At 49.7% G+C, this 26020-nt stretch overlaps 1 protein-coding gene across 3 annotated transcripts in view; it reads left to right on the top strand.

Moving 5' to 3' along the window:
* engase (endo-beta-N-acetylglucosaminidase) overlaps nucleotides 1–24438 on the top strand; it is a 36624-nt gene extending 12186 nt beyond the window's left edge. The window contains exons 6-15 of one of the 3 annotated variants that reach the window (XM_065015863.1): nucleotides 5748–5896; nucleotides 6587–6758; nucleotides 7233–7339; nucleotides 10374–10485; nucleotides 11084–11268; nucleotides 17538–17680; nucleotides 19284–19383; nucleotides 19587–19698; nucleotides 23050–23104; nucleotides 23200–24438. In XM_065015863.1, the coding sequence (XP_064871935.1) occupies nucleotides 5748–5896; nucleotides 6587–6758; nucleotides 7233–7339; nucleotides 10374–10485; nucleotides 11084–11268; nucleotides 17538–17680; nucleotides 19284–19383; nucleotides 19587–19698; nucleotides 23050–23104; nucleotides 23200–23528 (1464 nt within the window). In that variant the 3' untranslated portion in view covers nucleotides 23529–24438. The other 2 variants (XM_065015864.1, XM_065015865.1) reach the window with 2 other exon arrangements.
* Nucleotides 24439–26020: the final 1582 nt, after the last annotated feature.

Here is a 26020-nt window from a genome sequence, read left to right as displayed (position 1 = left end):
ATAACTAGTGCACTATATTCCCCTCTATTCCCTATAACTAGTGCACTATATTCCCCCTCTATTCCCTATAACTAGTGCACTATATTCCCCCTCTATTCCCTATAACTAGTGCACTATATTCCCCTCTATTCCCTATAACTAGTGCACTATATTCCCCTCTATTCCCTATAACTAGTGCACTATATTCCCCTCTATTCCCTATAACTAGTGCACTATATTCCCCTCTATTCCCTATAACTAGTGCACTATATTCCCCTCTATTCCCTATAACTAGTGCACTATATTCCCCCTCTATTCCTATAACTAGTGCACTATATTCCCCTCTATTCCCTATAACTAGTGCACTATATTCCCCTCTATTCCCCCCTATAACTAGTGCACTATATCCCCCTCTATTCCCTATAACTAGTGCACTATATTCCCCTCTATTCCCTATAACTAGTGCACTATATTCCCCTCTATTCCCTATAACTAGTGCACTATATTCCCCTCTATTCCCTATAACTAGTGCACTATATTCCCCTCTATTCCCTATAACTAGTGCACTATATTCCCCTCTATTCCTATAACTAGTGCACTATATTCCCCTCTATTCCCTATAACTAGTGCACTATATTCCCCTCTATTCCCTATAACTAGTGCACTATATTCCCCTCTATTCCCTATAACTAGTGCACTATATTCCCCTCTATTCCCTATAACTAGTGCACTATATTCCCCTCTATTCCCTATAACTAGTGCACTATATTCCCCTCTATTCCCTGTAACTAGTGCACTATATTCCCCTCTATTCCCCCCTATTATAACTAGTGCACTATATTCCCCCTCTATTCCCTATAACTAGTGCACTATATTCCCCTCTATGCCCTATAACTAGTGCACTATATTCCCCTATATTCCCTAGTCTATTCCCCCTATTCCCTATGACTAGTGCACTATATTCCCCCTCTATTCCCTATAACTAGTGCACTATATTCCCCTCTATTCCCTATAACTAGTGCACTATATTCCCCTCTATTCCCTATAACTAGTGCACTATATTCCCCCTCTATTCCCTATAACTAGTGCACTATATTCCCCTCTATTCCTATAACTAGTGCACTATATTCCCCTCTATTCCCTAACTAGTGCACTATATTCCCCTCTATTCCCTATAACTAGTGCACTATATTCCCCCTCTATTCCCTATAACTAGTGCACTATATTCCCCCTCTATTCCCTATAACTAGTGCACTATATTCCCCTCTATTCCCTATAACTAGTGCACTATATTCCCCTCTATTCCCTATAACTAGTGCACTATATTCCCCTCTATTCCCTATAACTAGTGCACTATATTCCCCTCTATTCCCTATAACTAGTGCACTATATTCCCCTCTATTCCCTATAACTAGTGCACTATATTCCCCTCTATTCCCTATAACTAGTGCACTATATTCCCCTCTATTCCCTATAACTAGTGCACTATATTCCCCTCTATTCCCTATAACTAGTGCACTATATTCCCCCTCTATTCCCTATAACTAGTGCACTATATTCCCCTCTATTCCTATAACTAGTGCACTATATTCCCCCTCTATTCCCTATAACTAGTGCACTATATTCCCCTCTATTCCCTATAACTAGTGCACTATATTCCCCTCTATTCCCTATAACTAGTGCACTATATTCCCCCTCTATTCCCTATAACTAGTGCACTATATTCCCCTCTATTCCCTATAACTAGTGCACTATATTCCCCCTCTATTCCCTATAACTAGTGCACTATATTCCCCCTCTATTCCCTATAACTAGTGCACTATATTCCCCCTCTATTCCCTATAACTAGTGCACTATATTCCCCTCTATTCCTATAACTAGTGCACTATATTCCCCTCTATTCCCTATAACTAGTGCACTATATTCCCCTCTATTCCCTATAACTAGTGCACTATATTCCCCTCTATTCCCTATAACTAGTGCACTATATTCCCCTCTATTCCCTATAACTAGTGCACTATATTCCCCTCTATTCCCTATAACTAGTGCACTATATTCCCCTCTATTCCCTATAACTAGTGCACTATATTCCCCTCTATTCCCTATAACTAGTGCACTATATTCCCCTCTATTCCCTATAACTAGTGCACTATATTCCCCTCTATTCCCTATAACTAGTGCACTATATTCCCCTCTATTCCCTATAACTAGTGCACTATATTCCCCTCTATTCCCTATAACTAGTGCACTATATTCCCCTCTATTCCCTATAACTAGTGCACTATTCCCTATAACTAGTGCACTATATTCCCCTCTATTCCCTATAACTAGTGCACTATATTCCCCCTCTATTCCCTATAACTAGTGCACTATATTCCCCTCTATTCCCTATAACTAGTGCACTATATTCCCCCTCTATTCCTATAACTAGTGCACTATATTCCCCTCTATTCCTATAACTAGTGCACTATATTCCCCTCTATTCCCTATAACTAGTGCACTATATTCCCCTCTATTCCCTAACTAGTGCACTATATTCCCCTCTATTCCCTATAACTAGTGCACTATATTCCCCCTCTATTCCCTATAACTAGTGCACTATATTCCCCTCTATTCCCTATAACTAGTGCACTATATTCCCCCTCTATTCCCTATAACTAGTGCACTATATTCCCCTCTATTCCCTATAACTAGTGCACTATATTCCCCCTCTATTCCTATAACTAGTGCACTATATTCCCCCTCTATTCCTATAACTAGTGCACTATATTCCCCTCTATTCCCTATAACTAGTGCACTATATTCCCCCTCTATTCCCTAACTAGTGCACTATATTCCCCTCTATTCCCTATAACTAGTGCACTATATTCCCCTCTATTCCCTATAACTAGTGCACTATATTCCCCTCTATTCCCTATAACTAGTGCACTATATTCCCTAACTAGTCTATTCCCTATAACTAGTGCACTATATTCCCCTCTATTCCCTATAACTAGTGCACTATATTCCCCCTCTATTCCCTATAACTAGTGCACTATATTCCCCTCTATTCCTATAACTAGTGCACTATATTCCCCTCTATTCCCTATAACTAGTGCACTATATTCCCCTCTATTCCCTATAACTAGTGCACTATATTCCCCCTCTATTCCCTATAACTAGTGCACTATATTCCCCCTCTATTCCCTATAACTAGTGCACTATATTCCCCCTCTATTCCCTATAACTAGTGTCCCCCTCTACTATATTGCACTATATTCCCCCTCTATTCCCTATAACTAGTGCACTATATTCCCCTCTATTCCCTATAACTAGTGCACTATATTCCCCTCTATTCCCTATAACTAGTGCACTATATTCCCCCTCTATTCCTATAACTAGTGACATTCCCCTATATTCCCTATAGCCTGCACTATTCCCCCTCTATCCCTATAACTAGTGCACTATATTGGGAAAACCCCCTCTATTCCCTAACTAGTGCACTATATTCCCCTCTATTCCATATAACTAGTGCACTATATCCCCCTCTATTCCCATAACTAGTGCACTATATTCCCCCTCTATTCCTATAACTAGTGCACTATATTCCCCTCTATTCCATATAACTAGTGCACTATATTCCCCCTCTATTCCTATAACTAGTGCACCATATTGGGAAATAACTAGTGCACTATATTCCCCCTCTATTCCCTATAACTAGTGCACTATATTCCCCTCTATTCCTATAACTAGTGCACTATATTCCCCTCTATTCCCTATAACTAGTGCACTATATTCCCCCTCTATTCCCTATAACTAGTGCACTATATTGAAGAACCCCTCTATTCCCTATAACTAGTGCACTATATTCCCCTCTATTCCATATGGTAACTAGTGCACTATATTCCCCTCTATTCCCTATAACTAGTGCACTATATTCCCCCCCTCTATTCCCTATAACTAGTGCACTATATTCCCCCTCTATTCCTATAACTAGTGCACTATATTCCCCTCTATTCCCTATAACTAGTGCACTATATTCCCCCTCTATTCCCTATAACTAGTGCACTATATTCCCCCTCTATTCCCTATAACTAGTGCACTATATTCCCCCTCTATTCCCTAACTAGTGCACTATATTCCCCCTCTATTCCCTATAACTAGTGCACTATATTCCCCCTCTATTCCCTATAACTAGTGCACTATATTCCCTATAACTAGTGCACTATATTCCCCCTCTATTCCCTATAACTAGTGCACTATATTCCCTATAACTAGTGCACTATATTCCCCCTCTATTCCCTATAACTAGTGCACTATATTCCCCTCCCCTATAACTAGTTCACTATATTCCCTATTCCTAACTAGTGCACTATATTCCCCCTCTATTCCCTATAACTAGTGCACTATATTCCCCCTCTATTCCCTAACTAGTGCACTATATTCCCCCTCTATTCCCTATAACTAGTGCACTATATTCCCTATAACTAGTGCACTATATTCCCCCTCTATTCCATATAACTAGTGCACTATATTCCCCCTCTATTCCATATAACTAGTGCACTATATTCCCCCTCTATTCCATATAACTAGTGCACTATATTCCCCCTCTATTCCATATAACTAGTGCACTATATTCCCCCTCTATTCCCTATAACTAGTGCACTATATTCCCTATAACTAGTGCACTATATTCCCCTCTATTCCCTATAACTAGTGCACTATATTCCCTATAACTAGTGCACTATATTCCCCCTCTATTCCCTATAACTAGTGCACTATATTCCCTAACTAGTGCACTATATATTCCCCCTCTATTCCCTATAACTAGTGCACTATATTCCCCCTCTATTCCCTATAACTAGTGCACTATATTCCCTATAACTAGTGCACTATATTCCCCCTCTATTCCCTATAACTAGTGCACTATATTCCCCCTCTATTCCCTAACTAGTGCACTATATTCCCCCTCTATTCCATATAACTAGTGCACTATATTCCCCCTCTATTCCCTATAACTAGTGCACTATATTCCCCCTCTATTCCCTATAACTAGTGCACTATATTCCCTATAACTAGTGCACTACATACAGGTTGTACAGGCTAAATCAGTATGGTAGAAACAGCAATAATGACCTCATCAGTTGCCTGCACGCTGTGCTGAACCCAGAACGTCAACAATGAAACGTCTCCTTTAGGTCGACAGCCTCCCTGTTATCTGCTGTCCTACAGTATACTGACCTGTATTACTGTGCTGAACGTCAACAATGACACGTCTCCTTTAGGTCGACAGCCTCCCTGTTATCTGCTGGACTAGGAGACAGAGGGGGCCATTTGGGAAACACGTTGGCCTGCCACGTACAATATGACAACAGTGCAGCCTTAATGGGCCCTGGTCTAAAGTAGTGGACTAGGAGACAGAGGGGGCCATTTGGGAAACACGTTGGCCTGCCACATACAACATGACAACAGTGCAGACGTAATGGGCCCTGGTCTAAAGTAGTGGACTAGGAGACAGAGGGGGCCATTTGGGAAACACGTTGGCCTGCCACGTACAACATGACAACAGTGCAGACGTAATGGGTCCTGGTCTAAAGTAGTGGACTAGGGGACAGAGGGGGCCATTTGGGAAACACGTTGGCCTGCCACATACAACATGACAACAGTGCAGACGTAATGGGCCCTGGTCTAAAGTAGTGGACTAGGGGACAGAGGGGGCCATTTGGGAAACACGTCGATGATTGATAACGTGTATGTTCCCTGCCCTCCGTCTCCTCTCGTGTAATTAGGAGACTGCTGTGAAGAACACTCCTCTGTTTCTACGTTATCTGACGGACCAGATGCACGAGAGAGTCCCTGGTAGTATGGTGTTGTGGTATGACTCTGTTCTGGAGAACGGACAGCTCAAATGGCAGAACGAACTCAACCCATCCAACAGGTAGGTGGACGGGGGAGAGGAGGTGAGGGAGGGGGGAGAGGAGGTGAGGGGGAGAGGAGGTGAGGGATGGGGGAGAGGAGGTGAGGGGAGAGGAGGTGAGGGGGTTGGGGATTTTGGAGGTGAGGGGGGGGAGAGGAGGTGAGGGGAGGGGGGGAGAGGAGGTGAGGGAGGGGGAGAGGAGGTGAGGGAGGGGGAGAGGAGGTGAGGGAGGGGGAGAGGAGGTGAGGGGAGAGGAGGTGAGGCTGTGGGGGGGAGGAGGTGAGGGAGGGGGAGGAGGAGGGAGGGGGAGAGGAGGTTGAGGGGAGGGGGAGAGGAGGGGAGGGAGTGGAAAATGCGGATAGGGAAGATAAGGAGATCTTTTACACCTCTCTCTCTCTCCACTCCCCCTTCACCTCTCTCTCTCCACTCCCCCTTCACCTCTTCTCTCCACTCCCCCTTCACCTCTCTCTCTCCACTCCCCCTTCACCTCTCTCTCCACTTCCCCCTTCACCTCTCTTCTCCATTCCCCCTTCAGCGCTGTGGTCTCTTTGTCTCCACTCCCCCTTCACCTTCTCTCCACTTCCCCCTTCACCTCTCTCTCTCCACTCCCCCTTCACCCTCTCTCTCTCTCTCTCTACTCCCCCTTCACCTCTGTTTCTTTTCTCCACTCCCCACCTCTCTCTCTCTCTCTCCACTCCCCCCTTCTCTCAGAGTGTTTTTCTCAGCGTGTGATGGTATCTTCACCAACTATAACTGGACAGAGCAGAACCTGGAGGGAATGAAGGCCTACTCAGCTGCTCAGGGCCGGCTGGCGGACATCTTTGTTGGGGTGGACGTGTTCGCCAGGGGAGAGGTGGTGGGGGGGAAGCTGGAGACTAATAAGGTTAGAACTGGAAGAGTCGGGTCGGAGGGTCTAGGAGGGGGTAGGGGGGGAGGGGGAGGAGGGAGATGGTGGGAGAAGGGTGGGGTGTGTGGGTAGGAGGGTTGGAGGGTAGCGGAGGGTTTTGGGGAGGGTCGGAGTGGGGAAGGGGAGGAGGAGGGAGATGGTGGGAGAAGGGTGGGGTGTGTGGGTATTTTGGGAGGGGGAGAGTAGGGAGATGGTGGGAGAAGGGTGGGGTGTGTGGGTGGGAGGGGGGATGGTGGGAGATTTTGGGGGAGGGTGTGTGTGTCAGTGCTTAGTCACAGGTACGTGTGTGTGTGTCTTCTTAAAGAAGTGGAGTTTATTATGGTTGCGTGTGTGTGTGTGTGTGTGTGTGTGTGTGTGTGTGTGTGTGTGTGTGTGTGTGTGTGTGTGTGATCATAAAGTGGTGTGTACTCGTAACAATATATAAACATCTGTCCCTCCCTCCCTCCCCAGGCTCTGGAGATGATTCGTAAACATGACTTCTCCACGGCCATCTTTGCTCCAGGCTGGGTGTACGAGTCCATCCCAGACAAGAATGACTTCAGGAAGGAACAGGACAAGTGAGATGAACTTCTGCTGCTTTTACTGTCTAATGTAGCGCTGTGGTTGTTTTGGGGATTTTGTCTAGTGTAGCGCTGTGGTTGTTTTGGGGATTTTGTCTAGTGTAGCGCTGTGGTTGTTTTGGGGATTTTGTCTAGTGTAGCGCTGTGGGTTTTGTCTTTAGGTGGTTGTTTTGTCTAGTGTAGCGCTGGTTGTTTTGATTTTGTCTAGTGTAGCGCTGTGGTTGTTTTGGTGATTTTGTCTAGTGTAGCGCTGTGGTTGTTTTGGGGATTTTGTCTAGTGTAGCGCTGGGGTTGTTTTGGGGATTTTGTCTAGTGTAGCGCTGTGGTTGTTTTGGGGATTTTGTCTAGTGTAGCGCTGTGGTTGTTTTGGGGATTTTGTCTAGTGTAGCGCTGTGGTTGTTTTGTCTAGTGTAGCGCTGGGGTTGTTTTGGGGATTTTGTCTAGTGTAGCGCTGTGGTTGTTTTGGGGATTTTGTCTAGTGTAGCGCTGTGGTTGTTTTGGGGATTTTGTCTAGTGTAGCGCTGTGGTTGTTTTGGGGATTTTGTCTAGTGTAGCGCTGGGGTTGTTTTGGGGATTTTGTCTAGTGTAGCGCTGTGGTTGTTTTGGGGATTTTGTCTAGTGTAGCGCTGTGGTTGTTTTGGGGATTTTGTCTAGTGTAGCGCTGTGGTTGTTTTGGGGATTTTGTCTAGTGTAGCGCTGGGGTTGTTTTGGGGATTTTGTCTAGTGTAGCGCTGTGGTTGTTTTGGGGATTTTGTCTAGTGTAGCGCTGTGGTTGTTTTGGGGATTTTGTCTAGTGTAGCGCTGTGGTTGTTTTGTCTAGTGTAGCCCTGTGGTTGTTTTGTCTAGTGTAGCGCTGTGGTTGTTTTGTCTAGTGTAGCGCTGTGGTTGTTTTGTCTAGTGTAGCGCTGTGGTTGTTTTGGGGATTTTGTCTAGTGTAGCGCTGGGGTTGTTTTGGGGATTTTGTCTAGTGTAGCGCTGTGGTTGTTTTGGGGATTTTGTCTAGTGTAGCTGCTGTATTTTGTCTTGTAGCGGGGATTTTGTCTAGTGTAGCGCTGTGGTTGTTTTGTCTAGTGTAGCGCTGGGGTTGTTTTGGGGATTTTGTCTAGTGTAGCGCTGTGGTTGTTTTGGGGATTTTGGGGTGTAGGTTGTGGTTGTTTTTGTCTAGTGTAGCGCTGGGGTTGTTTTGGGGATTTTGTCTAGTGTAGCGCTGTGGTTGTTTTGGGGATTTTGTCTAGTGTAGCGCTGTGGTTGTTTTGGGGATTTTGTCTAGTGTAGCGCTGGGGTTGTTTTGGCTGGATTTTGTCTAGTGTGCGCTGTGGTTGATTTTTTTGTCTAGTGTATTTTGTCTAGTGTAGCGCTGTGGTTGTTTTGGGGATTTTGTCTAGTGTAGCGCTGTTGTTTTGGGGATTTTGTCTAGTGTAGCGCTGGGTTGTTTTGTCTAGTGTAGCGCTGTTGTTTTGGGGTTTTGTCTAGTGTAGCGCTGGGGTTGTTTTGGGGATTTTGTCTAGTGTAGCGCTGTGGTTGTTTTGGGGATTTTGTCTAGTGTAGCGCTGTGGTTGTTTTTTGGGGATTTTGTCTAGTGTAGCGCTGTGTTGTTTTGGGGATTTTGTCTAGTGTAGCGCTGTGGTTGTTTTGGGGATTTTGTCTAGTGTAGCACTGTGGTTGTTTTTGGGGATTTTGTCTAGTGTAGCGCTGTGGTTGTTTTGGGGATTTTGTCTAGTGTAGCGCTGGGGTTGTTTTGGGGATTTTGTCTAGTGTAGCGCTGTGGTTGTTTTGGGATTTTGTCTAGTGTAGCGCTGTGGTTGTTTTGGGGATTTTGTCTAGTGTAGCGCTGGGGTTGTTTTGGGATTTTGTCTAGTGTAGCGCTGTGGTTGTTTTGGGGATTTTGTCTAGTGTAGCGCTGTGGTTGTTTTGGGGATTTTGTCTAGTGTAGCGCTGGGGTTGTTTTGGGGATTTTGTCTAGTGTATTTTGCGCTGTGGTTGTTTTGGGGATTTTGTCTAGTGTAGCGCTGGGGTTGTTTTGGGGATTTTGTCTAGTGTAGCGCTGGGTTGTTGTTTTGGGGATTTTGTCTAGTGTAGCGCTGTGGTTGTTTTGGGGATTTTGTCTAGTGTAGCGCTGTGGTTGTTTTGGGGATTTTGTCTAGTGTAGCGCTGTGGTTGTTTTGGGGATTTTGTCTAGTGTAGCGCTGTGTTTTGATTTTGTCTAGTGTAGCGCTGTGGTTGTTTTGGATTTTGTCTAGTGTAGCGCTGTGGTTGTTTTGGGGATTTTGTCTAGTGTAGCGCTGGGGTTGTTTTGGGGATTTTGTCTAGTGTAGCGCTGTGGTTGTTTTGGGGATTTTGTCTAGTGTAGCGCTGTGGTTGTTTTGGGGATTTTGTCTAGTGTAGCGCTGTGGTTGTTTTGGGGATTTTGTCTAGTGTAGCGCTGGGGTTGTTTTGGGGATTTTGTCTAGTGTAGCGCTGTGGTTGTTTTGGGGATTTTGTCTAGTGTAGTGGGATGTTTTTTCGAACGCCACACCGTATAACATCTGGCGCTACCATCTGGCGCTAACATCTGGCGCTAACACCTGGCGCTAACACGTGGCACTAACACGTGGCGCTAACACGTGGCGCTAACATGTGATGCTAACATGTGGTGCCAATATCTGGTGCTAACACTTGATGCGAACATCTGGCGCTAACATCTGGCGCTAACATGTGGTGCTAACACCTGGCGCTAACACCTGGCGCTAACATGTGGCGCTAACATCTGCGCTAACATCTGGTGCGAACATCTGGTGCTAACATCTGGTGCTAACATCTGGTGCTAACATCTAACATCTGATGCTAACATCTGGCGCTAACATCTGATGCTAACATCTGGTGCCATGTTTGTTATACATGGTCCCTGGACCCTGTTGAATAAACTAATAAAATAGACTATATTTTCTCTCTTATAAAAGCGCTCACTCATACCACACGTAGCATAGCCACAGTCGAAAGTGACCCTCCTATGTCGTATCCTACAATGTCACATCCTATTTCCTGTGTGCAGGTTCTGGTCTCTTCTGTCTGACTTCCTATATGTCCACCGGCCCTCGTCGCCCCTCCCTTTCGTCTCATCCTTCTGCCAGGGTGCTGGGACCAGCCTCTACTGGAGGGGACAGGTGAGTGAGTCAACCAATCAGAGGACGGGTTCTATGTCTAGAATATTCATAAAATTGCCCCCACCATGGCTGCCTGGGTATTGTGATGCAATACTTTCCATGATAATGTAGAATTTTCATTCAAATTATGTTAACTGATGTGCCTCATGCAATATAATGTATTTGTCAGTTGAATTGTATCAACAAATCACAGCACATATTGATGGGTACACTTCCTGCTTTGCTCCAATGGGTACACTTCCTGCTCTGCTCCTATGGGGTACACTCGCAATGGCTGCCAGTCCACCCATTATGCCATAATTGACTTGAATGGGGACGCCTGTTCTATTCATTAGATTTCTATGGCAGCACATGCAGTTAGGAGAGGAGGAAGGGAGAAAATGTGCTCAGCGGTTATTACGGAGACTGCGGTCGTTTGGCTGCCCAATTATCATGCATCCAAAAGTCCATGACTGTCACACTATGAGGAACAACAAGGATCTGGGTCTTCTTTGGAATGCATTGTACTGCAATATGTATCATTGGATGGGATTCTGTCCTATTCGTGTCCTGTAGTTACCCTCTGATCTGTCCTGTGTGTGTCTGCTGGGTTGTGTAGCGTGAGGTGGATCGTAGCTGGTTCAACCTGGATGCCCAGGAGCTGCAACCCCTATACTACAGAGAGACCCTCGAGGGGGAGGGCTGGCTGAGGACCCAGGGCTGCCCTGAAGATGCCTGGAGCGGGGGCAGCTCTCTGCTCGTAGAGGGCGTCCTACCCTCCATGCTGTCTAAAGTCTGCGCCAGGTAGGGGAGTGTGTGGGGGAGTGTAGGGGAGTGTAGGGGAGTGTGAAGGGGATTTGTGGGGAGTGTGAAGGGGAGTGTGAAGGGGAGTGTGTGGGGAGTGTGTGGGGGAGTGTGTGGGGGAGTGTAGGGGAGTGTGAAGGGGAGTGTGTGGGGGAGTTTGGGGAGTGTGTGGAAGGGGAGTGTGAAGGGGAGTGTGGGGGGGGAGTGTGTGGGGGGTGTGTGGGGGGAGTTTTGGGGAGTGTGAAGTGTTTGGGGAGTGTGTGGGGGAGTGTGTGTGGGGAGTGTGTGGGGGAGTGGGAGCTGTGTGTGGGGGAGTGTGTGTGAAGGGGAGTGTGTGGGGGAGTGTGTGGGGGGGGAGTGTGTGGGGGTGTGTGTGGGGGAGTGTGTGGGGAGTGTGGGGGAGTGTGGGGGGAGTGTGAAGGGGGTGTGTGTGTGGGGGAGTGTGGGGGAGTGTGTAGGGAGTGTGTGTGGGGGAGTGTAGGGGGAGTGTGTGGGGGAGTGTTGGGATTTTGTGTGGGGGAGTGTGGGGAGTGTGTGTTCATGAGGGCTTGTATATTCCTCTTACAGCTTTAAGGATTCAAATGCTATGGCCTCCTCTCTTCCCTTCCCCTCGCTCCCTCTCTTCTCCCTCTCTTCTCTCTTCTCCCTCTCTTCCCCTCTCTGTAGCTTCCTCTTCTTCCCTCGCTCCTCTCTCTCCCTTTCTCCCTCTCTTCCCCTTCCCCCCTCGCTCCCTCTCTTCTCCCTCTCTTCCCCTTCCCCTCGCTCCCTCTCTTCTCCCTCTTCCCCTTCTCCCTCGCTCCCTCTCTTCCCCTCCCTCTCCCCTCTCTCCCTCTCTTCCCCTTCCTCGCTCCCTCTCTTCTCCCTCTCTTCCCTCTTCCTTCCCCTCGCTCCCTCTCTTCTCCCTCTTCCCTTCCCTTCCCTTCCTCGCTCCTCCTTCTCCCTTCTTCCCTTCCCCTCGCTTCCTTCTTCCCTCGCTCCCTCTCTTCTCCCTCTCTTCCCCTTCCCCTCGCTCCCTCTCTTCTCCCCTCTCTTTTCCTCTCTTCCCCTTCCCCTCGCTCCTCTCTTCTCCCTCTCTTTCCCCTTCCCCTCGCTCCCTCTCTTCTCCCTTCCTCGCTTCTCTCTTCCTCCTTTCTCCCTCTCTTCCCTCTTCCTCTTCCTTCCTGCTCCCTCTCTCTCCTCTCTTCCCCTTCCCCTCGCTCCCTCTTCTTCCCTCTCTTCCCCTTCTCCCTCTCTTCTCCCTCCCTTCCCCTTCCCATTCGCTCCCTCTCTTCTCCCTCTCTTCCCCTTATAATGCTCCCTCCCTCTCTTTCCCCCTTCCCCTCGCTCCCTTCTCTTCTCCCTCTCTTCCCCTTCCCTCGCTCTCCCTCTCTTCTCCCTCTCTTCCCCTTCCCCTCGCTCCCTCTCTTCTCCCTCTCTTCCCCTTCCCCTCGCTCCCTCTCTTTCCCTTCTTCCCCTTCCCCTCGCTCCCTCTCTTCTCTTCCCCTTCCCCTCGCTCCCTCTCTTCCCTCTTCCCCTTCCCTCGCTCCCTCTCTTCTTTCTCCCTCTCTTCCCCTTCCCTCGCTCCCTCTCTTCTCCCTCTCTTCCCCTTCCCCTCGCTCCCCTCTCTTCTCCCTCTCTTCCCCTTCCCTCGCTCCCTCTCTTCTCTCCCCTTCTCCTCCTCTCTTCCCCTTCCCTAGCTTCTCTTCCCCTTCCCTCGCTCCCTCTCTTCTCCCTCTCTTCCCCTTCCTCGCTCCCTCTCTTCTCCCTCTCTTCCCCTTCCCTCGCTCCCTCTCTTCTCCCTCTCTTCCCCCTCGCTCCCTCTCTCTCCCTCTTCCCCTCGCTCCCTCTCTTTCCCTTCCCCTTCCCTCTCTTCTTCCCTCCTCCCTCTCTTCTCCTCTCTTCCCCTTCCCCTCGCTCCCTCTCTTCTCCCTCTCTTCCCCTTTCTCCCTCTCTTCCCCTTCCCTCGCTCCCTCTCTTCTCTCTCTTCCCCTTCCCCTCGCTCTCCCTGTCTTCCCCTTTCTCCTCTCTTCCCCTTCTGTCCCTCTCTTCCCTTCTCCTCTCTTCCCCTTCCCTCCTCTCTTCTTCCCTTCCCTCGCTCCTCTCTTCTCCCTCTCTTCCCCTTCCCCTCGCTCCCTCTCTTCTCCCTCTCTTCCCCTTCCCTCGCTCCCTCTCCCTCTCTTCCCCCTTCCTCGCTCCCTCTCTTCTCCCTCTCTTCCCCTTCCCCTCGCTCCCTCTCTTCTCCCTCTCTTCCCCTTCCCCCCCTCGCTCCCTCCTCTTCCCCTTCCCCTCGCTCCCTCTCTTCTCCCTCTCTTCCCCTTCCCCTCGCTCCCTCTCTTCCCTTTCTCCCTCTCTTCCCCTTCCCCTCGCTCTCCCTCTCTTCCCCTTCCCTCTCTTCCTCTCTTCTTCCCCCTTCCCCTCTCTTCTCCCTCTCTTCCCCTTCCCCTCGCTCCCTCTTCTTCTCCCTCTCTTCTTTCTCCCTCTCTTCTCCCTCTTCCCCTTCCCCTCGCTCCCTCTCTTCTCTCTCTTCCCCTTCCTCGCTCCCCTCCTTCTCCCCTCGCTCCCTCTCTTCTCCCTCTCTTCCCCTTCCCCTCTTCTTCCCCTTCCCCTTCCCTCCTTCCCCTCTCTCTCCCTCTTCCCCTTCCCTCGCTCCCTCTCTTCTCCCTCTTCCCCTTCCCCTCGCTCCCTCTCTTCTCCCCCTTCTTCCCTCTTCCCCTTCCCCCTTCCCTCTCTTCTCCCCTTCCCCTCGCTCCCTCTCTCTCCCTTCCCTCGCTCCCCTCTTCCCTCGCTCCCCTCTCCTCTCTTCCCCTTCCCCTCGCTCCCTCTCTTCTCCCTCTCTTCCCCTTCCCCTCGCTCCCTCTCTTCTCCCTCTCTTCCCCTTCCCCTCGCTCCCTCTCTTCCCCTTCCCCTCGCTCCCTCTCTTCCCCTTCCCCTCGCTCCCTCTCTTCTCTCTCTCTTCCCCTTCCCCTCGCTCCCTCTCTTCTCCCTCTCTTCCCCTTCCCCTCGCTCCCCTCTCTCCCCTTCCCCTCTTCCTTCCTTCCCTTCCTCGCTCCCTCTCTTTCTCCCTCTCTTCCCTCGCTCCCTCTTCTCCCCTCTTCCCCTTCCTCGCTCCCTCTCTCTTCCCCTCTCTTCTCCCTCTCTTCCCCTTCCCTCGCTCCCTCTCTTCTCCCTCTCTTCCCCTTCCCCTCGCTCCCTCTCTTCCCTCTTCCCCTCCCTCGCTCCCTCTCTTTCCCCTCTTCCCCTTCCCCTCTCCCTTCTCCCTTCTCCCTCTCTTCCCCTTCCCTCGCTCCCTCTCTTCTCCCTCTCTTCCCCTTCCCTCGCTCCCTCTCTTCTCCCTCTCTTCCCCTTCCCCTCGCTCCCTCTCTTCTCCCTCTCTTCCTTCCCCTCGCTCCCTCTCTTCTCCCTCTCTTCCCCTTCCCTCGCTCCCTCTCTCTCTCCCTTCTCCCTTCCCTTCCCTCTCGCTCCCTCTCTTCCCCTTCCCCTCTCTCCCTCTCTTCCCCTCGCTCCCTCTCTTCCCCTTCCCCCCCTCCCTCCCCCTCTCTTCCCCTTCCCCTCGCTCCCTCTCTTCCTCTTTCTCCCTCCTTCCCCTTCCCCTCGCTCCCTCTCTTCCCCTCTCTTCCCTCCCTCTCTTCTCCCCTTCCCCTCTTCTCCCTTCTTCTTCGCTCCCTCTCTTCCCCTCTTCTCCCCTTCCGCTCCTCTCTCTTCCCTCGCTCCCTCTCTTCCCCTTCCCATCGCTCCCTCTCTTCTCCCTCTCTTCCCCTCTCCCTCTCTTCTCCCTCTTCTTCCCCTTCCCTCGCTCCCTCTCTTCTCCCTCTCTTCCCCTTCCCCTCGCTCTCCCTCCTCTCTTCCCCTCGCTCCCTCTCTTCTCCCTCTCTTCCCCTTCTCCCTCTCTTCCCCTTCCCTCGCTCCCTCTCTTCCCCTTCCCCTCGCTCCCTCCTCTCTCTCTTCCCCTTCCCTCGCTCCCTCTTCTCCTCTCTTCCCCTTCCCTCGCTCCCTCTCTTCCCCTTCCCTCGCTCCCTCTCTTCCCCTTCCCTTCGCTCCCTCTCTTCTCCCTCTCTTCCCCTTCCCCTCCTTCCCTCTTCTCCCTCTCTTCTCCCTCTCTTCCCTCGCTCCCTCTCTCCCCTTCCCCTCGCTCCCTCTCTTCTCCCTCTCTTCCCCTTCCCCTCGCTCCCTCTCTTCTCCCTCTCTTCCCCTTCCCCTCGCTCCCTCTCTTCTCCCTCTCTTCCCCTTCCCCTCGCTCCCTCTCTTCCCCTTCCCTCGCTCTCTCCTTCCCTCTCTCTTCCCCTTCCCATCACTCCCTCTCTTCTCCTCTCTTCCCCTTCCCTTCCCCTTCTCCCTCTCTCTTCTCCCCCCTTCCCCTCGCTCCCTCTCTTCCCCTTCCTTCGCTCCCCTCTTCCCCTTCGCTCCCTCCTCTCTTTCCTCTCTTCCCTCTCTTCCCCCATCGCTCCCTCTCTTCTCCCTCTCTTCCCCTTCCCTCTCTTCTCCCTCTCTTCCCTCTCTCCCTCTCTTCTCCCTTCTTCCCTCTCTTCTCCTCTCTTCCCCTTCCCCTCTCTCTCCCCTCTCTTCCCCTTCCCCTCTTCCCCTTCTCCCTCGCTCCCTCCTTCCCTCTCTTCCCCTCAGCTCCCTCTCTTCCCTCTCTTCCCCTTCCCATCGCTCCCTCTCTTCCCCTCTCCCTTCTTCTCCTCTCTTCTTCTCCCTCTCTTCCCTCACTCTTCCCCTTCCTCCCTCTCTTCCCCTTCCCTCTCGCTCCCTCTCTTCCCCTTCCCTCGCTCCCTCTCTTCTCCCTCTCTTCCCCTTCCCATCGCTCCCTCTCTTCTCCTCTCTTCCCCCTTCCCTCTTCTCCCTCTCTTCTCTCTCTTCCCCTTCCCTTCCTCTTCTCTCCCTCTCTTCCTCTTCCCTCTCTTCCCCTTCTTCCTCCTCTCCCTCCTCTCTCTTCTCCCTCTCTTCCCCTTCCCATCGCTCCCTCTCTCTCTTCCCTCTTCCCCCTCTCTCTCCCCTCTTCCCCCTTCTTCCCCTCCCTCTCTTCCCCTCTTCCCCTTCCCCCCTTCTTCTCCCTCTCTTCCCCTTCCTCCCTCTTCTCCCTTCCCTCCCTCTCTCCCTCTCTTCCCTCTCTTCCCCTTCCCTCTCTTCTCCCTCTTCCCCTTCCCATCGCTCCCTCTCTTCTCCCTCTCTTCCCCTTCCCTCTCTTCCCTCTCTTCCCCTTCCCATCACTCCCTCTCTTTCCCTCTCTTCCCCTTCCCATCGCTCCCTCTCTTCCCCTTCGCTCCCTCTCTTCTCCCTCTCTTCCCCTTCCCATCGCTCCCTCTCTTCTCCCTCTCTTCCCCTTCCCTCTTCTCCCTCTCTTCCCCTTCCCTCTCTTCTCCCTCTCTTCCCCTTCCCATCGCTCCCTCTCTTCTCCCTCTCTTCCCCTTCCCATCGCTCCCTCTCTTCCCCTTCCCATCACTCCCTCTCTTCTCCCTCTTCCCCTTCCCTCCCTCTCTTCTCCCTCTCTTCCCCTTCCCTCCCTCTCTTCTCCCTCTCTTCCCCTTCCCTCTCTTCTCCCTCTTCCCATCGCTCCCTCTCTTCTCCCTCTCTTCCCCTTCCCTCTCTTCTCCCTCTCTTCCCCTTCCCATCGCTCCCTCTCTTCTCCCTCTCTTCCCCTTCCCATCGCTCCCTCTCTTCCCCTTCCCTCTCTTCTCCCTCTCTTCCCCTTCCCATCGCTCCCTCTCTTCCCCTCTCTTCCCCTTCCCATCGCTCCCTCTCTTCTCCCTCTCTTCCCCTTCCCATCACTCCCTCTCTTCTCCCTCTCTTCCCCTTCCCTTCGCTCCCTCTCTTCCCCTTCCCATCGCTCCCCCTCTCTTCTCCCTCTCTTCCCCTTCCCCTCTCTCCCCCTTACCCTCTCTCCCTCTCTTCCCCTTCCCATCGCTCCATCTCTTCCCCTTTCCCTCTCTTCCCCTTCCCCTCTCTCCCTCTCTTCCCATCGCTCCCTCTCTTCCCCTTCCCATCGCTCCCTCTCTTCCCCTTCCCTTCGCTCCCTCTCTTCCCCTTCCCATCACTCCCTCTCTTCCCCTTCCCATCGCTCCCTCTCTTCCCCTTCCCATCCCTCTCTTCTCCCTCTCTTCCCCTTCCCATCGCTCCCTCTCTTCTCCCTCTCTTCCCCTTCCCATCGCTCCCTCTCTTCTCCCTCTCTTCCCCTTCCCATCGCTCCCATCGCTCCCTCTCTTCTCCCTCTCTTCCCCTTCCCATCGCTCCCTCTCTTCTCCCTCTCTTCCCCTTCTCATCGCTCCCTCTCTTCTCCCTCTCTCCCCTCCCAGGATCTTTTCTCTCCAGGTGCCTCTATCCTCCAGGGTCTTTGTGTCTCTGATCTATAAGCCGTCTCCTGGGGTCACTGTCTCTCTGGAGTTAAAGACTGCTGATGCTACACTCTGCACACACAGAGGTGTTCAGGACATACCTAGTGAGTCATATCACACAGAGATGTTCAGGATATACCTAGTGAGTCATATCACACACAGTTCAGGATATACCTAGTGAGTCATGTCACACACAGTTCAGGATATACCTAGTGAGTCATATCACACACAGTTCAGGATATACCCAGTGAGTCATATCACACACAGTTCAGGATATACCTAGTGAGTCATATCACACACAGTTCAGGATATACCTAGTGAGTCATATCACATACAGTTCAGGATATACCTAGTGAGTCATATCACACACACAGTTCAGGATATACCTAGTGAGTCATATCACACAGAGATGTTCAGGATATACCTAGTGAGTCATATCACACACAGTTCAGGATATACCTAGTGAGTCATGTCACACACAGTTCAGGATATACCTAGTGAGTCATATCACACACACAGTTCAGGATATACCTAGTGAGTCATATCACACAGAGGTGTTCAGGATATACCCAGTGAGTCATATCACACACAGTTCAGGATATACCTAGTGAGTCATATCACACAGAGGTGTTCAGGATATACCCAGTAAGTCATATCACACACAGTTCAGGATATACCTAGTGAGTCATATCACACAGAGGTGTTCAGGATATACCTAGTGAGTCATATCACACAGAGGTGTTCAGGATATACCTAGTGAGTCATATCACACAGAGGTGTTCAGGATATACCTAGTGAGTCATATCACACACACAGTTCAGGATATACCTAGTGAGTCATATCACATACAGTTCAGGATATACCTAGTGAGTCATATCACACACACAGTTCAGGATATACCTAGTGAGTCATATCACACAGAGGTGTTCAGGATATACCCAGTAAGTCATATCACACACAGTTCAGGATATACCTAGTGAGTCATATCACACAGAGGTGTTCAGGATATACCTAGTGAGTCATATCACACAGAGGTGTTCAGGATATACCTAGTGAGTCATATCACACAGAGGTGTTCAGGATATACCTAGTGAGTCATATCACACAGAGGTGTTCAGGATATACCTAGTGAGTCATATCACACACAGTTCAGGATATACCTAGTGAGTCATATCACACAGAGGTGTTCAGGATATACCTAGTGAGTCATATCACACACACAGTTCAGGATATACCTAGAGAGTCATATCACACAGAGGTGTTCAGGATATACCTAGTGAGTCATATCACACACAGTTCAGGATATACCTAGTGAGTCATATCACACAGAGGTGTTCAGGATATACCTAGTGAGTCATATCACACAGAGGTGTTCAGGATATACCTAGAAAGTCATATCACACACAGTTCAGGATATACCTAGTGAGTCATATCACACAGAGGTGTTCAGGATATACCTAGTGAGTCATATCACACACAGTTCAGGATATACCTAGTGAGTCATATCACACAGAGGTGTTCAGGATATACCTAGTGAGTCATATCACACACAGTTCAGGATATACCTAGTGAGTCATATCACACACAGTTCAGGATATACCCAGTGAGTCATATCACACACAGTTCAGGATATCCCTGAGTTGTAAAAGTGTTGTATTATTATTGATGTGTGTGTGTGTGTGTGTGTGTGTGTGTGTGTGTGTGTAGCCAGCAGTATTGAGCCTGTTGCTTTAACAGAGGACCACCAGTTAATGAGACAGTTCTCTCAGAGCTGTGGACAGTGGAACCCAGACGGATGGACTGTCAGGTAAGAAGACCTCTGTGTGAGTGTGTGTTGGAGCTGCAGGGCTGTGCTCTGAGAGATGTGTGTGTGTGATATAGGCTAGTAATACTGTTTGTAATAACGTGTGTGTGTGTGATATAGGCTAGTAATACTGTTTGTAATAACGTGTGTGTGTGTGATATAGGCTAGTAATACTGTTTGTAATAACGTGTGTGTGTGTGTGCCAGGTGTTCCCAGTTGGAGCTGCAGGGCTGTGCTCTGAGGGACGTGTGTGTCAGCGTGCAGCGTGATGGAGGAGATAAGGACACACCCTTCAAATGCCGGGTCGGAGAGATTATGGTGAGAGAGAGAGACCTCACCACAGAATTACCCATCAATGGAATCAATACTGTCCCCGACTCTTAGGCCTGGGGCCTCACTTATCAATACTGTCCCCGACTCGTAGGCCTGGGGCCTCACTTATCAATACTGTCCCCGACTCTTAGGCCTGGGGCCTCACTTATCAATACTGTCCCCGACTCGTAGGCCTGGGGCCTCACTTATCAATACTGTCCCCGACTCGTAGGCCTGGGGCCTCACTTATCAATACTGTCCCCGACTCGTAGGCCTGGGGCCTCACTTATCAATACTGTCCCCGACTCTTAGGCCTGGGGCCTCACTTATCAATACTGTCCCCGACTCTTAGGCCTCACTTATCAATACTGTCCCCGACTCTTAGGCCTGGGGCCTCACTTATCAATACTGTCCCCGACTCTTAGGCCTGGGGCCTCACTTATCAATACTGTCCCCGACTCTTAGGCCTGGGGCCTCACTTATCAATACTGTCCCCGACTCGTAGGCCTCACTTATCAATATTGTCCCCGACTCTTAGGCCTGGGGCCTCACTTATCAATACTGTCCCCGACTCTTAGGCCTGGGGCCTCACTTATCAATACTGTCCCCGACTCTTAGGCCTCACTTATCAATACTGTCCCCGACTCTTAGGCCTGGGGCCTCACTTATCAATATTGTCCCCGACTCTTAGGCCTGGGGCCTCACTTATCAATATTGTCCCCGACTCTTAGGCCTCACTTATCAATATTGTTTAGAAACTGTTTTAAAATACGGAATTTAGAATGTTCGTACGCATAGAAAAAAAAGAGACATTTCTAGAACAATCCTAAGAGCATTATAGGCAGGTAGGGTATAACCGTTGATGCATACCCATTGTTCTCTGCCTCAGTGCTCGTGCTTTGACCTTGGCTATTAGCATTTCAAAACACCCGTATGGTCAAAATCATCCCTTTAAAGCCTGTGGGGAATAACACAACGCCATACCAGGAAATACAACGACACAGCCAGAGACTGAATCATCCCTGTGGGGAATAACACAACGCCATACCAGGAAATACAACGACACAGCCAGAGACTGACTCATCCCTGTGGGGAATAACACTACGCCATACCAGGAAATACAACGACACAGCCAGAGACTGACTCATCCCTGTGGGGAATAACACAACGCCATACCAGGAAATACAACGACACAGCCAGAGACTGACTCATCCCTGTGGGGAATAACACAACGCCATACCAGGAAATACAACGACACAGCCAGAGACTGAATCATCCCTGTGGGGAATAACACAACGCCATACCAGGAAATACAACGACACAGCCAGAGACTGAATCATCCCTGTGGGGAATAACACAACGCCATACCAGGAAATACAACGACACAGCCAGAGACTGACTCATCCCTGTGGGGAATAAACAACGCCATTCCAGGAAATACAACACACAGCCAGAGACTGAATCAAATACACCAGGAAATACAGGAAATACACCGACAGCCAGAGACTGAATCATCCCTGTGGGGAATAACACAACGCCATACCAGGAAATACAACGACTCAGCCAGAGACTGAATCATCCCTGTGGGGAATAACACAACGCCATACCAGGAAATACAACGACTCAGCCAGAGACTGAATCATCCCTGTGGGGAATAACACTACGCCATACCAGGAAATACAACGACTCAGCCAGAGACTGACTCATCCCTGTGGGGAATAACACAACGCCATACCAGGAAATACAACGACTCAGCCAGAGACTGAATCATCCCTGTGGGGAATAACACAACGCCATACCAGGAAATACAACGACTCAGCCAGAGACTGAATCATCCCTGTGGGGAATAACACAACGCCATACCAGGAAATACCAGGAAATACAACAGGAAACTCAGCCAGAGACTGAATCATCCTGTGGGGAATAACACAACGCCATACCAGGAAATACAACGACTCAGCCAGAGACTGAATCATCCCTGTGGGGAATAACACAACGCCATACCAGGAAATACAACGACTCAGCCAGAGACTGAATCATCCCTGTGGGGAATAACACAACGCCATACCAGGAAATACAACGACTCAGCCAGAGACTGAAACAGAGGGGCCTCGTGTCAGAGGTCGAGTACAACCACAATGTTTGATTGGACTCGCTCAGTTGCGGTTTGACCTGTACAAATGACAACATAGCTACAAAGGCAGGACCATTAGGACAATTCTAGTTGCTTTAGCAAATGGCAAATATACTTCAAATGAGTAGCTGGGCAACACTCTCCTCAACAGCTCTCTCCTGTAGATGTAGTAGGCCGATACCTGTTCTGCAGAATGTATGAGTCGTGTTTTCCACCTGGCCGCCACATACAGCAGAATGAACCAGTCGTGTTTTCCACCTGGTCACCACATACAGCAGAATGAACCAGTCGTGTTTTACACCTGGCCACCACATACAGCAGAATGAACCAGTCGTGTTTTCCACCTGGCCACCACATACAGCAGAATGAACCAGTCATGTTTTCCACCTGGTCACCACATACAGCAGAATGAACCAGTCGTGTTTTCCACCTGGTCACCACATACAGCAGAATGTGTTTTCCACCTGGCCACCACATACAGCAGAATGAACCAGTCATGTTTTCCACCTGGCCACCACATATAGTCAGAATGAACCAGTCGTGTTTTCCACCTGGTCACCACATACAGCAGAATGAACCAGTCATGTTTTCCACCTGGTCACCACATACAGCAGAATGTGTTTTCCACCTGGTCACCACATACAGCAGAATGTGTTTTCCACCTGGTCACCACATACAGCAGAATGTGTTTTCCACCTGGTCACCACATACAGCAGAATGTGTTTTCCACCTGGTCACCACATACAGCAGAATGTGTTTTCCACCTGGTCACCACATACAGCAGAATGAACCAGTCGTGTTTTCCACCTCCCAGATCTTTTTGTTCAGTATAAGTAATGTTGTAACTGTTTGTACATTTCAATCATTTATAAAAGTAATTGATTTGTGTGTCCGTGTTTCTTATAAGATGTCTGTCTTTGTCTCCCTCCTCCCAGATCCTGGACGCTGAGTCCCTCTCCGTTCCTCCCCTCCCAGTCCAGAGTGTGTGTCCGTGTTTCTTATAAGACGTCTGTCTGTCTCCCTCCTCCCAGATCCTGGATGCTGAGTCCCTCTCCGTTCCTCCCCTCCCAGTCCAGAGTGTGTGTCCGTGTTTCTTATAAGACGTCTGTCTGTCTGTCTCCTCCCAGATCCTGGACGCTGAGTCCCTCTCCGTTCCTCCCCTCCCAGTCCAGAGTGTGTGTCCGTGTTTCTTATAAGACGTTTGTCTGTCTCCCTCCTCCCAGATCCTGGATGCTGAGTCTCTCTCCGTTCCTCCCCTCCCAGTCCAGAGTGTGTGTCCGTGTTTCTTATAAGACGTTTGTCTGTCTCCCTCCTCCCAGATCCTGGATGCTGAGTCCTCTCCGTTCCTCCCCTCCCAGTCCAGAGTGTGTGTCTCTATGACGTGGTGTGGCTGAGGGGCGCCAATAAACTTAATCTCAACGCCACCCTGCGCTGGCGCTACCCTGCCCAACTCGTACGCCACTTCCTGGTGTACTGGCGCCGGCTGAGGGGTCCAGACCCCCGGATCCCATCTGGCAAGCTGGCCCTGATTGGCCGAGCCTACTGCCCCTTATTCCGGGTGACTGAGCTGACGGTTCCAGAACCTCCAGGTCTTCTAGAACTGGTGGTGGAACCCGTGTCCCGGGAGGGGTTCCGTGTTCCTGAGTCCCAATGGGGGAGGAGGAGTCTCAGTTATACTGAGGAGAGGACGGACCAATCATAAGACACTGAAAGGGTAGCAATGTATTGGCTGTCCCAAATGGAACCCTATTCCCTATATAGTGCACTACATGGACCCATAGGGCTCTGGCCAATGTAGTGCACTATATAGGGAATAGGGTGCCATTTGGGATGTACTACTGGACTTGCTACTCCACTTCCGGTCTCCTGGCCAGTCAGTGATATCCTGATTCAGTAAGCTAGTTTGTAGTGATGTGATCCTCCTCGTCACCTATAGAGTTAACCATTGTTTTCTAGTCAAGAAAGTATTAAATATATATATATAATCTTCCCAGAACAATTAGGGGAACTCAATTAAGGCCAGAATTCAACATGAAGCGCGCTGTAGGTAATTCCTGATTGAGCAGACATCTGCAGCCCTTACTGTGAATGCAATCTGAGCAGATGCAGGGACATTGCCTTTAAAAAGGTGCATTGTTGAGAGCTCTCTACAACGTGCCCCCAGATTGAATCCTCGGAGAGCAAGCAGGACTGGACAGGTGAGAGGAAGCCAGAACGCAGTCCAGTGTCTTCTGGGTGCAGAGCAAGGAAAGGATACTTCCAGCAGAACATAGAGACTCCCCACAATACATAGAGTACACACAATACACACAATACATACTCCCTAATTGGGCAAAAGACCTTCCCCTCCGTGACCCAGAAACCAAGTGGTCAAGGAGCGTGTCAATACGTTAATCGGAGAACGTAGGAGGCTGTGGCCCCTCCCATTACAGATTTCCACAGAGGATGCACCAGTCTCCTCACGACAGGAAGTGACACTCACCCTTTTATTTTTTTCTAAGGAGAAAAGCAAGCACACGTTTAAACTACACGCTACGCATCCTTTTATCTAGAAAAATATTGTTCACCACATGCTAAATGAATTGAAGCATCAATAAAGATACTTAAAAATATATGTTTAAACTTTCTGAATTTTGTTCCACTACAGCGTTCCATGTTGGTTACTGAATGTCTGACAGAGTTCTGTTTGACAAAACATCATGGAGGACAGTTTAGAAATGTATGAAAGAATTAAAGACTTAGTTTCAACAAATCTCCACCAAAGCATTCAAACAGGCACACTATTTAGAAAAGCTTTTATTTATTATTGTTCTTAAGCTCAAATTTACAAAGAAAATCAATCAGTTAAATCAACAGATCTTGAGTACCAGTCCGTATCCCCAGCAGTAGCTCTGGTGCAGGGTGTCTTTCAGCTGCTCTCTCACCATTGTCTTCCAATAGTGAAGAGCGAAGCCGGGGGAAAAACACCCTGGACCAGAGCTACTGCTGCAAGAGACGAGCTGAACACTGATATAGTGCACCATCTGAAATGGCACCCTATTCCCTATATAGTGCACCATCTGAAATGGCACCCTATTCCCTATATAGTGCACCATCTGAAATGGCACCCTATTCCCTATATAGTGCACCAGTCTGGAAGCAGATTCTGTGGTGGATAATGGTAGTGTGGATGATGTGGGACTGAGCAGTTGGTCGTCAGTAATGGTACGAGATAGAGATCAATCTGACTGAGCAATCGGTTATATTTGGTGATTCTTCCTGATTGTCTTATATCTGACAGAGCCATTCCAGCTGGCATCAGAGAGTGTGTGTGTGTGTGTGTGCGCGCGCGCACGTACTAGAGCTGGGACGATAAACCAAAAAATTACAGACACCATCTTCCTCATACCAAATCGTTTTGGGTTATTTTGCTACACAATGTTCCTGTGGATTGTTCTAGAACCATTACCTGGTCAACAGTAATAGCCTATGCATTGTTGTTGATTCCTGTATGAAAACTCTACCTGTCCCTCAGGGCTGGCACCAGGATGAATCAGTTGGACAGGCATTTGATTTCCATAAGGAGGCACTTATGTTTTCTTCACGGGACTTCCTCTGTGTGAAGACATGTCATTTAACTGAAAATGTATGACCTTTTAATGTGCCATGAACACAACATCATGACTGGTTTTCATCTGATTGTCAAACAAATCACTTCATGAAGGAGGTTAGCCTTGATGATGAGGGGCAAACTAAACCGTGTCCTAGCTAGCTACCAACCAGTTACCGCTGCCTCCCGCCTTGTGTACCGGAGTCCTAGCTAGCTACCAACCAGTTACCGCTGCCTCCCGCCTTGTGTACCGGAGTCCTAGCTACCAACCAACCAGTTACCGCTGCCTCCCGCCTTGTGTACCGGAGTCCTAGCTAGCTACCAACCAGTTACCGCTGCCTCCCGCCTTGTGTACCGGAGTCCTAGCTACCAACCAGTTACCGCTGCCTCCCGCCTTGTGTACCGGAGTCCTAGCTACCAACCAACCAGTTACCGCTGCCTCCCGCCTTGTGTACCGGAGTCCTAGCTACCAACCAGTTACCGCTGCCTCCCGCCTTGTGTACCGGAGTCCTAGCTAGCTAGCTACCAACCAGTTACCGCTGCCTCCCGCCTTGTGTAATGGAGTCCTAGCTAGCTACCAACCAGTTACCGCTGCCTCCCGCCTT

This window comes from Oncorhynchus nerka, unplaced genomic scaffold, assembly GCF_034236695.1.
Source record: "Oncorhynchus nerka isolate Pitt River unplaced genomic scaffold, Oner_Uvic_2.0 unplaced_scaffold_1246, whole genome shotgun sequence".
Taxonomy (NCBI): domain Eukaryota; kingdom Metazoa; phylum Chordata; class Actinopteri; order Salmoniformes; family Salmonidae; genus Oncorhynchus; species Oncorhynchus nerka.
Note: the sequence above shows the minus strand (reverse complement) of the source record. Positions and strands in the feature narration are given on the sequence as shown.